This window comes from Talpa europaea (genome assembly GCF_964194135.1).
Source record: "Talpa europaea genome assembly, chromosome: 2".
In the NCBI taxonomy this organism is placed as follows: Eukaryota; Metazoa; Chordata; class Mammalia; order Eulipotyphla; family Talpidae; genus Talpa; species Talpa europaea.
The window spans coordinates 156979241-156993214 of record NC_140068.1 but is presented as its reverse complement, the minus strand read 5'-3'; the positions used below and the strand labels follow the sequence as shown (position 1 = coordinate 156993214).

Below are 13974 nucleotides of genomic sequence, written 5' to 3'. Positions count from 1 at the left end.
AAGGCGCTGGGGCTCCGGCGGCCCCTGGGGGTCGCCCCAGCCGACTCCGGGGCCCGGCTTGCTCGGGCGGGAAGGCCCCGCGGGGGACGGGTGCCCAGCCCCGCGGGCCCCAGAGCCGGGCCCGGCCACGCTGCCCCGCCGCACTTCGGGGCCCGCCTCTGGGCGGGGGGCAGTGGCGGTCCGCTGCGGGGAGGGAGGGCGCCCCGCCGCCCACCGGGCCCTCGAGCCCGGCCGGGGGACGCCCCGCCCCGCCCCGCAGCGGCTGCTCTGCCCCTGCAGGACGCACCCGCCTCCAGGGGGGCGGGGGCTCGGCGGCACCCCGGGGCGTCTGTGCAGGTCCGCCCCGGGGCGCCCGCGCAGGGCTCGCCTCCGCACCCCCGCTGGCGAGCTGGACGCGCGGCGAGTGGACACGAGGCCCGCGTGGGGAGGGCTCGGGCGCAGCCGTTTATTTCGGGGGCCAGGACGTCCGCGGGGCGGGGCGGGGCGCTGCGGGGTCGCCGGGCGGCTCGGGGCGCGGGGCCGTCCGTCCGTCCGTCCGTCCGTCCGGGCTAGGCTCGGGGCTCCCGCGGCTGCTCGATGACCAGCTTCTCGGCCGCGTACAGCCGGCCGACGTGCACCTGCGGGGAGACGCGGTCAGGCGGGCAGCTGGGACCCCCGTCCCCGCCCCGGGCGGGCGGCGCGTCCCCAGGCGGCTGTGGGGGCGCGGGGGCCCAAGGGCCGGCCTTCGGGGCCTCGCCCAGGCCCGGGGGAGCGTCCGGGGTCCTCTTCAGGCCCGGCCCAACCCCGGCCGCCTCCGCCTGGGGCCAGCCCCGGGCCCCGGGTTCACCGGCGGCGAATCCCCGCCCGCCCCCCCCCCCGCACCGGTGGGGCCCAGGGGCCCGTCGGGGGGTCAGCAGCGGCCGGGCCCCGCGCGCCGCCCTCGCCCCGCCGCGCCCTCCCCGCCCGGCACCGCAAGGCCCGGGGACGCCGCCCCGTCACAGCCCCGGGCAGCAGCGCAGGAGCCCGGCGCCCCCGGGGGTCCTTCCCCAGCCGGCCCCCGCCCCTGCCGGGAGCCCCGCCCGCCCCTTAAGCGCGTCTCGTCTCGGAACCACCTGCCGGGAGCCCCGCACTGGCGGGCGCCGGCAGGTCCCGGCCCGCGAGCCCGAGGGGTCCCGGCAGGGCTCCCCGCTCGGCTGCCGCCCCCAGCCCGGCCAGGCCGGGGTCCCTGCCCGGGAGACGCGGCCTCCGCGCGGACCCCGGGACCGCCCGCTCCCCTCCCCTCCCCGGCGCGGGGCGCCCCCAGGCTGCGCGGTCAGGCCCGCCGCGTCCTGGCCCGACGGGGCGGGGCAGCCACGGCGCCTCGGGGGCGCCTCGGGGGGCTCAGCGCCGCGCGCGGGCGGGCGCAGGGGGCGCGGGGCGGGCGGGGGCGCGCGCCAGCTCCCGCCGAGGCCCCCCGCCCTGCCTCGCCCTGCTCGCCCGCTGCGGGGGCCCCCCCCCCGCCCTGGCCGCACCCCAGCCCTCGCGCGCGCGCGGATCTTTAGTAAAGTAGAGAAGAGACGGCGCGGGGCGAGCCGCGGCGGCGGGAGAGACCCCGGGAGCCCGGGGCGCGGCAGGGGTCCAGGAGACCCCGGGGCCCCCACCTGCCGCGTGACCCCACCCCGGGGGGCTCGGCCGGACCGGGGCTCCGGGAGCCCTGCCCTCCCCGGACCCCTTCCTTGAGCCAGGGCTGGAGGGCGGGGGCCGGGCGCACCCCGCAGGGGGCGAGGTCGGAGGGACCCCAGGGGCGCCCGGCCCCGGCTCCGGGCAGCCGCTCCCGGCCGCTGCTCCCCCGCAGCACGGGAGGGCGCCCCGAGAGGCCTGCTCGCCGCGGCCACCCCACCCCGTCTGCCGCCCCGTCGGAGGCCGCGGCTGCCGGTCCGTCGCGGGAGCCCAGCCGGGCAAGTCAACCAGGCGCAGAAGCTGCGTCCCTGGAGGGACCGGCACGCCCGGCGAGGCCCATGGGTGATGAGGGACCTCGCAGCAGGAGTTGGAGCCCCGCCAGGGAGCTACCCGCATGGCCAGACCTGTCCTGCCTCCTGCCGCCCGGCTCCCCCCAGCAGTGAACCCCGGTCCTTCTGCCTGCTCTGCCCCCCCCCACGGGGTCTCTCCCCAGGCCTGCTCCGGTTCATCCCCTAAAGCTCGTCTCGTTTGTCATGAGCTTCCTCCACCCGCCAGCAGGATCCAAGCCAACCCCACAGCCTAACCCAGCCCAGCCAACCCCTGTCCAGCCCAGCCTGACCGCGCCCACCAGCCGGCTCCACCCACCCCACTGCTAAGCCGGCCCCCCATGACTCCACCCAAACCCACCCAACTCCGCCGGCCTAAGCCCAGCCAAGCCAACCCCACACGGCCGGACTCAGTCCAGGCCAATCCTCAGTCAACCCAGCATAAAACTCAGCCCAGCCCAGCCCCTCTGCAACCAGCCCAGCCCCCCCAGCGCACCCGCCCCCGGCAGCCCAACAGCTCAGGCTGCAGGTCTGTTGCTTTGCAGGCACTAGGTCCTGCGGCGATTTCTCAGGGCTCTGTCGTGGGCTGGCTCGTCTCTAGTGTTCAAGTCATTTTACCCCCTTTTGCCTTTTTAAGTGCTGCTCCCTGTAGATCGGAAATGGCATTTAGCACCTGCTCAGCAAACGACACACATCATAAAAATAGCTGTCCTGTGCATGTGGATGTCCTGTGCACGCGGATGTCCTGTGCACGCGGATGTCCTGTGCACGCGGATGTCCTGTGCACGCGGATGTCGTGTGCACGCGGATGTCGTGTGCACGCGGATGTCGTGTGCACGCGGATGTCCTGTGCACGCGGATGTCGTGTGCACGCGGATGTCCTGTGCACGCGGATGTCCTGTGCACGCGGATGTCGTGTGCACGCGGATGTCGTGTGCACGCGGATGTCCTGTGCACGCGGATGTCCTGTGCACGTGGATGTCGTGTGCATGCGGATGTCGTGTGCATGCGGATGTCCTGTGCATGTGGATGTCGTGTGCATGTGGATGTCCTGTGCATGAGGATGTCGTGTGCATGCGGATGTCCTGTGCATGTGGATGTTCTGTGCATGCGGATGTCCTGTGCACGCGGATGTCCTGTGCATGCGGATGTCCTGTGCATGAGGATGTCGTGTGCATGCGGATGTCCTGTGCATGCGGATGTCCTGTGCATGCGGATGTCCTGTGCATGCGGATGTCGTGTGCATGCGGATGTCGTGTGCATGCGGTCATGCTCTGGATGGTGAGCACAACTCACCTTCTGCCCGCTGTCGGGAAGTTGTTGGGTGCACACGCACGCACGCACACGCACACACACACACAGCTGACTCAGACAGTGCTCAACGCCGCTTCACTGGAGGACGCGCTGGCTTGCCTGGGTATTCGTCCCTGGGCTCTGGTCCAGAGCGCCAGGGTTCTGGAGGAAGCCCCGCACTGGGTTTCTAGCAACGGATGAGGCACACACTTTGGGTTTGCTTGTTTACGACAGTTGGCTCTTCTTAAACCACAGCTATGAAGAGAAAACAGGTAAGCGCATCCCGCACCGTGTCTTCGGGAAGAAACGAGAAAAACGCAGGCGTCTTTGTCAGCAAGCACGACGAGCGCAGATGAGCCAACGGGCGGGGGCGTGTCCAAGGGCGCCCGAGCGAGCGGGCAGGAAAGGCTGCAATTAAGCACAACGTTCCCACGGAGGCTCAACGGCCAGTGATCTCAGGCCTTGAGGATCACTGCTCGGGCTCATGTGGTCATGTCAGAGGAGTAGAGGGTGTCCTGGCATCTAGGGCGCCGCCTGTCTTGGTGTGAGGACAGGACCCAGGGCAATGGGCGTCGACTCTGAGGCTGAAACCTCACGGAGACTGAAAAGAAAAGGCAGAGGGCTGAGGGGGAGGGACGGCGGCCGAGGCGTTCAGGGGTAGCTGACGGTGTGCCGGCCTCGTGGCTCCTGCGGGGTGTGCCGCGCGTGCAGGTGAACCGACGGGTACCTGGAGCAGCCCGTATGGGACTGTGCTTCCTGCCTAAGGAGACCCGCGCGCCAGGGACAGGTGTCCGGGAGGCGGCGTGGCGCTGCGCTCACGTGAGAGTCTGTGCTGGATCTTTGCAAACGTGCTGAAAACGTCAGGGCCAATGGCTCGGGAACAGCAGGGCAGCGGGAGGAGCACGAGGCGGATGGGCGGGAGGGCGCGCCAGCGAGGGTGGGCCCGGTGCTCCCCGCGGCACGCCCGCGGTGTCAGTCCACGGGGCCCGGCCAGGCGCGGCACGCACCTTGCTCAGAGGTAGGCACACGGTGGCCGAGGTGACAGGGGCTGGGCCGCGAGGCGGCCTCCTGACTGCCGACGAGTCTGTCTCCTGACTGCACAGAGCGTGCCTGTCCTGGGGCCTGGGGCACGCCACGCACGGCAGGAGCACCAGACGCCCGGCTGCTCTCGCGCGCTTTCCTGAAACCTGTGTCCCGCGTGACCGACCCATGGGGGCATCTGCTGGCCCCGTCTGATGAGCTGTGCAGACGGGTAACAGCCCATTTCATGGCTGCTCGCCCTCCTGGCCTCCTTTCATTCAACATGAACTTGCCAGAGGCGAGGGGACGGCCCTCTGCCCCGAGCCGCCCCGCTGCCCGGCCAGCACGCGCGGCAGACCCGGGCCCGGCGCATCCGCCGGCTCTGCGCGCCTGGGCCTGGCCGCGTCTCGGCACTCAGGACCAGCCTGAGAGGCGTGGGCAGCAGCAGGAGCTCCGTGACAGATGCCACCCTTTGAAGGAGTCAATGTGTTCGGAGTCGCCGTCCTCCCCTGTTAAGTTCACCACAGCCCAGACGAACACATGGAGGCGCCACTGGCCCACGCGGCCACGCAGAAAAGGAGGACGGGAAGGACCTGCAATCACGTCGTGTCATGTCTGAAGCCTCTTCGCCACACATTTAGCATTTACTGAGGGCCTGCTATGTGCCAGACACCGCCAGTGTTTCTGAGCACAGGGCTGGGGTTTGAATACACAGGCAGAACAGAACGTCAGTCACGAGGCAACAGCAGGCCTCACGGGAGCCAGCTCTCAAGTGACGGGCAGCTGCTCCAAGAGCTGCTCCAAAGGCGCTGCACGGATTCAGCTGTGCACCCATCGAGATCCCACTGGCGTTCCTCACAGAAAAAGAAGAAACACCCCAAGATCTGCACGGAATCACAGAAGACCACGAACGGCCAAGCCACGCTCGAGAAAGAACAACGAAACTGGAGGCACCACGCGCCCCCCCACGCCAAACTGTGCTGCTCGGCTCTACCCTCAACGTCAGCTACACCCGCAAAGCCGCCTCCCCCGAGCTGCCGGGCGCACACGGCGGCGGCAGCAGCAGCTGTGGAGACTGGACGGGCTGAGCTGAAGACGGCCAGGGTTTCTGGGGGCCGGGCCGGAGGCACCAGGGCGCCCCCGTCACCAGCGGCCGGAGGGCAAGGTCTTGCCACGACGCCCGTGCCCGCCGCACCCAGCGGCGTCAGCTCCGCCCTGCGGGCCTCCCCGTGCGCCTGTCCTCAGAGGCCCAGCGCGGCCCGGCCGTGGCTCTAAGACTGGCAGGAGCGCCAGGACCCGAAGGGCGGCTCTGGCAACGGACGCGGCTTCATTCTGACAAAACAGAAGCTGCAGCTCGACGCGGCTTCCCTCTGGACCGGCCGAGGTGAAGCACGGCGCCGGGCCGGGGCTGGTGCCTGCAGCCCTCCTTCCCCCGCCCCTTCCCCCGTCCGCCCACCGTCTCCCGGGAAGGCCTGGGAGCTGCGAGGATCTGTGTCACGCTGGCGTCTCCTGACGAGACACCGGATGGAGACGGTGCCCACCGGCCGTGGCCACACGCTCGGGAAGCAGCAGGCCAGGAAGACGTGCTCAGAGGCGAGGTGGGGGGGCGGCCTGGGGAGGGCAGGCTCAGTCCAGGGCACTGGGTGCACCAAGGGTGTGGATACCACCAGCGTGGGGTCCCGGGTGGGGCTGGTGCCCCGGGGCCTCACACCCCGGCGTGGCCGCACTGCCTGGATGTCCCCGAAGTGGCCGCGTGCCCAAGGAAGGCGCCGCGCTCTCAGCCGGGCCTGTGGGGCACGAGGAGGCACAGAGGCCACGCGCCCGCCCGCGTCCACAACGCCCCCCACGGGCGGCTTCCCCGCTGCAGCCCTGGTGGAGACGCGGCCAGCGGAGGGCTCGGTCCCAGCCAGCGGGCGTGAGCGAGGGTGCCGGGAGGCAGGGCGTGCCGGGGAGGCTGCGCACCGGCGCTTACCTGCCGGCGGATCATCCCCAGGTCCCGCCGGGCCTTGGCCACTAGGGCCTGGATTTCTGCGGGGTCCTTCACGTCCTTGTTCCCTCTGAAGGCGTCTCTGATCCTCCGGATGGCGTAGGTTCTGGACAGGGTCAGGGACGAGAGGAGGCGTCAGCGTGGCCAGAGCCAGGGGCGTACAGGACGGAGAAGCTTCCGCTTTGGGGCCGACTGCTCCCACCCCTCGGGCAACCCCCCGGGGCACCCCACACAGGCCCGGCCTGCTCGTCCACGCCCCGCCGACAGCGCGCCAGGCTGGCCCCAAGGATCCCGCCTTGGACAGCGAGAGCAGCTCGGGGCACCAGCGCGGCGCAGCACACCCAGGGAGGACGCCGCCTTCCTGGAGTCGCCCGCGGTCACTGGGCCTGACGCGATCGACCTCGTGCCGAGAAACCATTTGCCAGACGGTGAGGAAGACGCGCCCGGCCGAGGCACGCAGCGCAGGGGCAGCGAGGGGAGGGGCGGCCGCTGGAGAGCAGGGTGGGGGCGGGGGTGCGGCCCTGACGCTGGGGGGGCGGAAGAGCACCCCGAGACGATAGGAGCAGAGTTTACAGAATGTGTCAAACAAGTTAAACATGAGAACACAAAACCAAGTCCCAGGGGCATCAGCCAAGACAGCGAGTGCGCTGTCCTCGGTGCTTCCGCGCCACCCTCCGAGGACAAGGTCACGAGGGGCGGGGGAGTGGCGAGAGGGTTGGGGTACACGTTCCAGAAGCTGGGGACCGGCGGCGAGGCGGGTGCAGCCAGCCGGGCCCCGCGGGGCAGCATCTGCAAGACGAGGCTGAGGCCCAGACGGGGCAGGGCGGGGTATCTGAGCAGATGCGGCTGCCGCAGGGAGGCAGGAGAGCGCGAGGGGGGCCAAGCAAAGCTCCGGGTTGGCTCCGTGCCTCCCGCCCCATGTCCGGGCCTGCTGACGTCGTTCTCACGCCTCCTGCTACCCCCAGGCAGCCCCTTCGGTGGGGTTCACATTGTGACCCCAGCGTCTGCTAACAGTCAAGGACGCTTGCAGAAAGCAGGAGCCGCTAACACAACACAAAGAAATGACGTGCAAGCGAGAAGGAAGAGCAGGCTCCTCGGCCCTAGAGCAGCAACTCCACGGAACGGCCAAGGAGCCAGATTTTGAGAGAGGCCGGGCCCTTAGCAGCCGGCCAGCCTCCCGGGAGAAGCGCGGCGCTGGGGCGGATGCGGGCCTGGAGGGGGCGCTCTGGAGCCGCTGCGGCCAGCCTCCCTGAAGAGGCTGTGCACGGTGCCCTGCGCCCCGGGGCGCCCAAGTCAAGCCTGCAGCTAACACCTCTCACACAGCCCCGGCGTTTGGTCGCGCACCAGATCTTTCAAGACGCAAACCAGTCTACGGAGGCGGAGGCGGCCGGTCGGCGCCAGCTCCCGCCGCGGGCACACAGGCGAGGCGGCCCGCATGCGGCCAGGGGCCCGCAGCACTGGCGGGGACCAGAGCAGGGAGCGCTACGCCCTTGACCGCTAGCCGCAACCCGCGCCAGGGGGGAGCTGAATGCCCCCGTGCCCGCGGCAGGCCCCGGCCCACCGCCCTGCCGGGCTCTGGGGAGGCCACGCTGACCACAGTGACCTGCAGGGAGGCCAAGGTGACCCGCTGAGAGATGCACGGGCCTGGGGACCTCAGGAGCGGTCCAGGCCCCCAGCACAGCTGGGCTGCGGGGGGCCATGGCCCGCCCCATCCACGCGTGGCCACACGCACGTGCCCTCTGCCAGGACGCTGACACTCGCCAAGGGAGGCCCGCACGCTCTGGGTGCCACAGACGGGCGCTGCAGCCGCCCTCCCTCAGGCTCTCCCTGAGGGGCAGAGCACGCCAGCCCTGAGTACGCCACTTGGGATTTGGGTATCTCAAGGTGAGGGCAACTGAGAACAAGCAGGGGCAGAAACCCTCCCCCCCAAAGGGAGCAGCAGGAGGCACAGGGCCTGAGCCCCCTCCAGCCGTCCAGGGGAGCAGCGAGGACCCAGCAGGAGCAGGTGCACAGCCCTGCGGCGCAGACTCCGCCACAAAACCCGGGCCAGTGAATGAATCAGCAGCGACGCTGACATGGAACCACTTTCAAACGCCTTCCCTGATGGCCGGAGCGGGAAAGGACGCCTTACTCTCCCCACCCGAATTCAGGCTGCGGACGGTCGTGAAGGCCTGCTTCTCCCCGTGAGCCGGACCATCTCCCCGAAACACGCCACGAGCGGCGGGAAAGCTGCACCGTGGACGCTCCCGGCCTGTTAGCGGCAGGGCCGCCGGCCTTCCGCAGCCTGGGAACCGGCTTTGCCTGGGCGCGGAGGAGGCGCCTGCAGTGGCGGGGGAGGGTGGGGAGGCTGGCAGCAGCAGGTCCAGCTGTGCCGCGTGACCCCACGGGACCCCACGCAGCCTCGGGGCTGGGCTGGTAGGAAGTGGGGGGCGCAGCGGCCCAATGCTGCCCACTCGGGGCCCAGCCTGCGTGGAAGCGGGCCCGCGGGGGGCGCTCTGTCCAGGCTCCTGCGGGGACACGCACGGGGCGAGACTTGCGGAGTGAGCCCCCGTGACTCACGCCGGAGCCCCGACCTGCTGGGAACAGCGGCGGCAAGACCCGGCGTCCAGGCGAGGGAGTTCGCCGGGGTTTGAGGGGGCCTGCCCGCCTCCCGGCCTGCGTGCCTGGCGCCTGGCCGCCTCGCTGAAATGGGTGGACAAAGATCATTAAAAGCCTGAAAAAGCCACCGAAGGCTCCAGGACTCCCCTTTACCCGTCCGCCTGGATCATAGAAACTGCCCCGTGACCTGCAGGCGCTACCATCACCCAACTCGCCAGCACCCCCCCAACACCTGTAATACCAACCAGTCACCCCGACTCACCGTCCACTTCCACCTCCCACCCCGGTCAGCGTCGCGGGTGAGCGGAGGCGGCCAGAGCCCAGGGCCCACAGCGGCCCCACCTGGGCGCCTCACAGCCTCGGCCCGGCCACGGGCGCACACCTGGCAGGCGGGAACCCGGGGGACCCGCCCGCGGTGGGGAGAGGCGGCCAGCTGGGACCGTCTGCTCGCGTCAGCTCACAGGGAGGCAGAGTGACCCCAGGACCTGCTTTTCACGAGCAGCCGTGACTACACAAGGGGCACAGGGAGGGAGCCCCGGCTCTTTAGGTCCACGGCTTCAAGAGACCAGGTGGAACATGACCCGGCTCCCTGGGACGACACGTCACACGTGGGTAACAAGCTTGGTGCAAAAGCTCACCCTCACACTTGAACACCGCGTTCTGGGTGTGCATACTAGCAGAGGCCCATGTGCACACGCACTGCCCATGCCCGCCTGCCCAAGGCCGCAGTGATTTCTGCCTCCCCCCGTCCCTGCACAGCGCCTGCTCCCTGAACCCCTCCACGTATAGATTTCCTCGCTTGGCTCAGGAGTCATTTCCCCAGTGCAGTTTTAGAAAAGGAGGGTCCATCGAGGTGGGCGCATCCAACAGGCTACTTTTACAAGCAAGAAATTGAAATAGGGGCCTCCCTGGTGGTGCAGGGGTCAAGTCTCAGGCTGTCACTGCTGCAGCCTGAGCTTGATCCGGCAAGGAAGCTACCCACAGGGCACAGCAGACCCCTCCTGTCTCCCCGCTGCTCCCCTCAGCAGTGCATTTCAGTGGATCCACCTGTTCTGCTCCCCACTCTGTCTCTGGGGAGTCCTCTCACCCCCTGCACCTCTGGCCTGCACCCCAGCTCTTCTACAAATACACTAGAGCCAGAGCGGGGAGCAGAGCAGGCAGAAGGACCGAAGGACACTGCTGAGGGGAGCAGCAGGCGGCAGGAGAGGTCTGCGCGCCATGCGGGACCCTCCTCCAGTGGCCGGGGAGCAGCCGGGGATCGAACCGGCGCCGGAGGCCGCGGGCAGCTTCGCAACCCAGCGCTCAACTGCTGCGCCACCGGGGAGGCCCTAAATTTTTTTTTTTTTTAAAGAGTGGCCTCCCTGGTGGCACAAGGGGTTAAGTGTCAGCATTATGAAGCAATCTGCAGCCACTGCAGCACGAGTTCGATCCCCGGCCAGGGAGCTACCCACAGGGCGCAGCAGACCTCTCCTGTCTCCCCGCTGCTCCCCTCAGCAGTGGATTTCAATAGATCCACCTGTTCTGTTCCCCGCTCTGTCTCTGGTGAGTCCTCTCACCCCCGCACCTCTGGCCTGTACCCAGTTCTTGTGAGCATAAATAAATCTTTAAAAAAAAAATTGAAGTGCTGAGAAGGCGTGACCCATCCCAGGCTGGGTGTCCTGGGAGCTCGCACATCCACGCTCTCCCCGCCCTGTCTTCAGTGTGGGACCTGCACCCTGACTCCCAGTTTGTGTTTCTTCTCCGTTTATTTCACTGGCCAAAAATTTCTCCCAGACTGCAATGAAAGTGATTGTTTCCCCTTGTTCCCTTGCACACTTCATGGGTCCCTTTGTCAGAGTCAGCTCAGTCCGCGGGGCTCAGTTTATGGTTAGTATCATTCACTCATTCATTTATTTGTACAAGCACTGGGGTACAGGCCAGAGTGCGGGAGGGTGAGAGGATTCACCAGAGACAGAGTGGGGAGCAGAGCAGGCAGAAGGACTGAAAGCACTGCTGTGGGGAGCAGTGGGTGAGACAGGAGAGGTCTGCTGCGCCATGTGGGCAGCTCCCTGGCCAGCTGGGAATCGAACCGGCATTGCAGAGGCAGCAGGCAGCTTCACAGCACTGCGCTCAATCTGCTGCGCCACCGGGGAGGCCCTGTGGCACAGCAGGTTGTATCTTTTGTTGTTAAAACCTCACCAGTATTCCTGTGCTGGGCTCTGCGCCGGGACCCCAGCCCTGACACCGGCCAGTCACCCAAAGTGAACTGGCGCAGAGAGCTGAGCTGCTGCGACTTTCCTTGGGGAACATGGCTGCGACTCAGAGAGATCAGGTAGTTCATAGGAGACGCCAAATCAAAAAGGCAGAGAGTTGTGGTGTTACAGGGCAACCCTGATATAAAACGGTGTTTTAAAACGCGCACTTAAAAGGGCCTCACGCTGCAGGCACACGCAAAAGGTTAACAGGATTATTTGCAAGGTAAGCGGGATGTGGAAATGTACAACTCAGGGAGAAAAGAGGGAGATAAAGTCTCAAGTGCGTCCTACGGGGTCCCCCGACCTGGAATCCCAAATGACCCGCAGAGACCAAGCCCGCCTGGCCAAGAGCAGAGCCAAGCAGAGCCAGCCCACTAACAGGGCTGGCTTTATTTGCAGACTGAGGAGATGGCCGCCTAACTCCGCCCTCAGGTCCGCCCCCTCCCCTTGGGGGCCCTGGGATTTGTAGTCCCCAGGGTCTGGCTGGAGTGGGGTGGCTGCCCGAAGCCTGCGGTTTGCTCAGGACATCCTCTCCCCCAACAATGGCCCTGCAGGGCCGAGGGCTCAGGAGCGGGCGGAGGTGACGCTCTGGGGGATTGAGGCGCAGGAGGTGACGGACAGGGGCCTGGGCCTTTCCCTCTCCCTCCTCACAGACCCGCTCTCCTGTGGCAGGGCAGCAATTCGCACCACCGCTGGGCGAGCTGGGGCGCTAGGGAGTGGGGGTGGAAGGGGACAGAGGGAGGGGGGTGCAGAGTGGGCCTCCAGCCTGTGGACAAACGCTGCTGGCTGGTCACCACGGGCCATGCAGCTCCACCCGGGGAAGGAGTGGACAGGCGGGGGGAAGGAGTGGATAGGTGGTAGGGAAGCAGTGGACAGGTGGTGGGGAAAGAGTGGACAGGCGGTGGGAAAGCAGTGGACAGGCAGTGGGGAAGGAGTAGACACCTGGGGAAGGAGTGGATAGGTGGGGAAGGAGTGGACAGGTGGTGGGGAAGCTGTGGACAGGCGGTGGGGGCGGAGTGGACACCCGGGCAAGGAGTGGACAGGTGGTGGGGAAGGAGTGGACACCCAGGGAAAGAGTGGATAGGCGGTGGGAAAGCAGTGGACAGGCGGTGGGGAAGGAGTGGATAGGTGGGGAAGGAGTGGATAGGTGGTGGGGAAGCAGTGGACAGGCAGCAGGGAAGGAGTGGACACCTGGAGAAGGAGTGCACACCCGGGGAAGGCGTGGACACCCGGGGAAGGAGTGCACACTGGGGAAGGAGTGGACACCCAGGGAAGGAGTGGACAGGTGGTGGGGAAGGAGTGGACAGGCAGCGGGGAAGGAGTGGACACCCGGGGAAGGCGTGGACACCCGGGGAAGGAGTGGACACCCGGGGAAGGAGTGCACACCCGGGGAAGGAGTGGACACCCGGGGAAGGAGTGGACACCCGGGGAAGGCGTGGACACCCGGGGAAGGCGTGGACACCCGGGGAAGGAGTGCACACCCGGGGAAGGAGTGCACACCCGGGGAAGGAGTGGACACCCGGGGAAGGAGTGGACACCCGGGGAAGGAGTGCACACCCGGGGAAGGCGTGGACACCCGGGGAAGGAGTGGACACCCGGGGAAGGAGTGCACACCCGGGGAAGGCGTGGACACCCAGGGAGGGAGTGCACACCGGGGAAGGCGTGGACAGGCGGCGGGGAAGGCGTGGACGCCCGGGGAAGGCGTGGACAGGCGGTGAGCGGGGCCAGCCCGGTCCCGGCGGGCAGCCCGAGTGGGCGCGGGGACGCGTGCCCCCGCTTCCGCGCAGGGTGGCGCCGGCCCCGCCGCTCACCGGTAGCTGTAGGCGCTGAAGCGCTGGCTCTCCCGCAGCAAGGCCCGGTACAGGCCGAGCACCTGCGCGCGGCTGGAGGCTGCCATCTTGGGAGGGAGGCGGGCGGGCGGGCGGGCCGCGGAGGGCGCGGGCGGGGCGCGGGCGGGCGGGCCGGGGCGGGCGGCTCGGGCGGGCCGGGGCGGGCCGGGGCGGGCGGGCGGGCGGGCCGGCTCCGACCCCGAGCGCCTGGGGCTGAGCGCGCGGCGCGCGCGGTGTCCGGGCCCGACTCTGGCGCGCGCCGTCGCAGCGCCGCGAGGCCCCGGGCGGCCGCGTTGCCCGGGTGACCGCCGCCCCGCCCCGCCCCGCGGCTGCCCTCGGCGCCGCCTGAGCGGGCGCGCGCTTTCCGGCGGGCTTCCCCTCGGCTTGCGCGCGCGCCCCGCTCGGCCCCGGGCCCCGAGTGCGAGGAGCCGGCGGCGCGCGCGGGCGGGCTGCGGGGGGCCCGAGAGGCCGGCCCGGGGTTCCCCGGCGCTCCGGCTCCGCGCAGGGCGGCCGGCCGCGGGGCCTCCCGCCGAGGACCCCTCCCGCAAGATGGCCGCGCCCGGCGCGCGCGGAGGCGCGCCCTGAGGCGGCCGGCCGGGAGTCCCGCCCCGCGCGATCGCGGCGCCGCGGGCTGCCAGACGCCCGCGCGGACACCTCGGCGGCGGCGGTGAGCGCGGGGCGCGGCGCGTGGGCGGAGGCGCGGGCCCCGGGGGCCCCCGGGCTGCAGGTGCGCGCGGGGGGGCTCGGCGGGGCGGGGCGGGGCGGGGCGGGGCGCCGCGAACTCCCGGGTCCCCGGGACGCGGGCGCGCCCCGGGCCGGCGGACGCCGCCGGGCCGGCCCCCCTGACCTCTGCGGGTCCCCCGCCCCGTGGCGGGGCCGGCGCGCGCCCGGGGGCGGCCCGGCCGGGGGGCGGGTCCCGAGCTCTCGCCGGAGGCTTCCCGCACGTGCCCCGAGCCCGAGGACCGGCCTCTGTGCGCCCCCAGGATCCCGGGGTAGTCCTGGGGGTACCCCCGCAGGACCCCGAGTCAGCGAACGGGCTTCGCCGTGGC

The 13974-nt window shown here is 69.6% G+C and overlaps 1 protein-coding gene across 1 annotated transcript; it reads right to left on the bottom strand.

The window, feature by feature from the left end:
• Positions 1-449: 449 nt before the first annotated feature.
• LYRM4 (LYR motif containing 4) lies at positions 450-12993 on the bottom strand (the record flags this gene model as incomplete). Its single annotated transcript, XM_084228277.1, has 3 exons — positions 450-617; positions 6250-6370; positions 12908-12993. The coding sequence occupies 3 exons, from the start codon at positions 12991-12993 to the stop codon at positions 549-551; spliced, it is 276 nt and encodes a 91-aa protein (XP_084084403.1). The 3' UTR covers positions 450-548.
• Between the last annotated feature and the right edge of the window lie 981 nt (positions 12994-13974).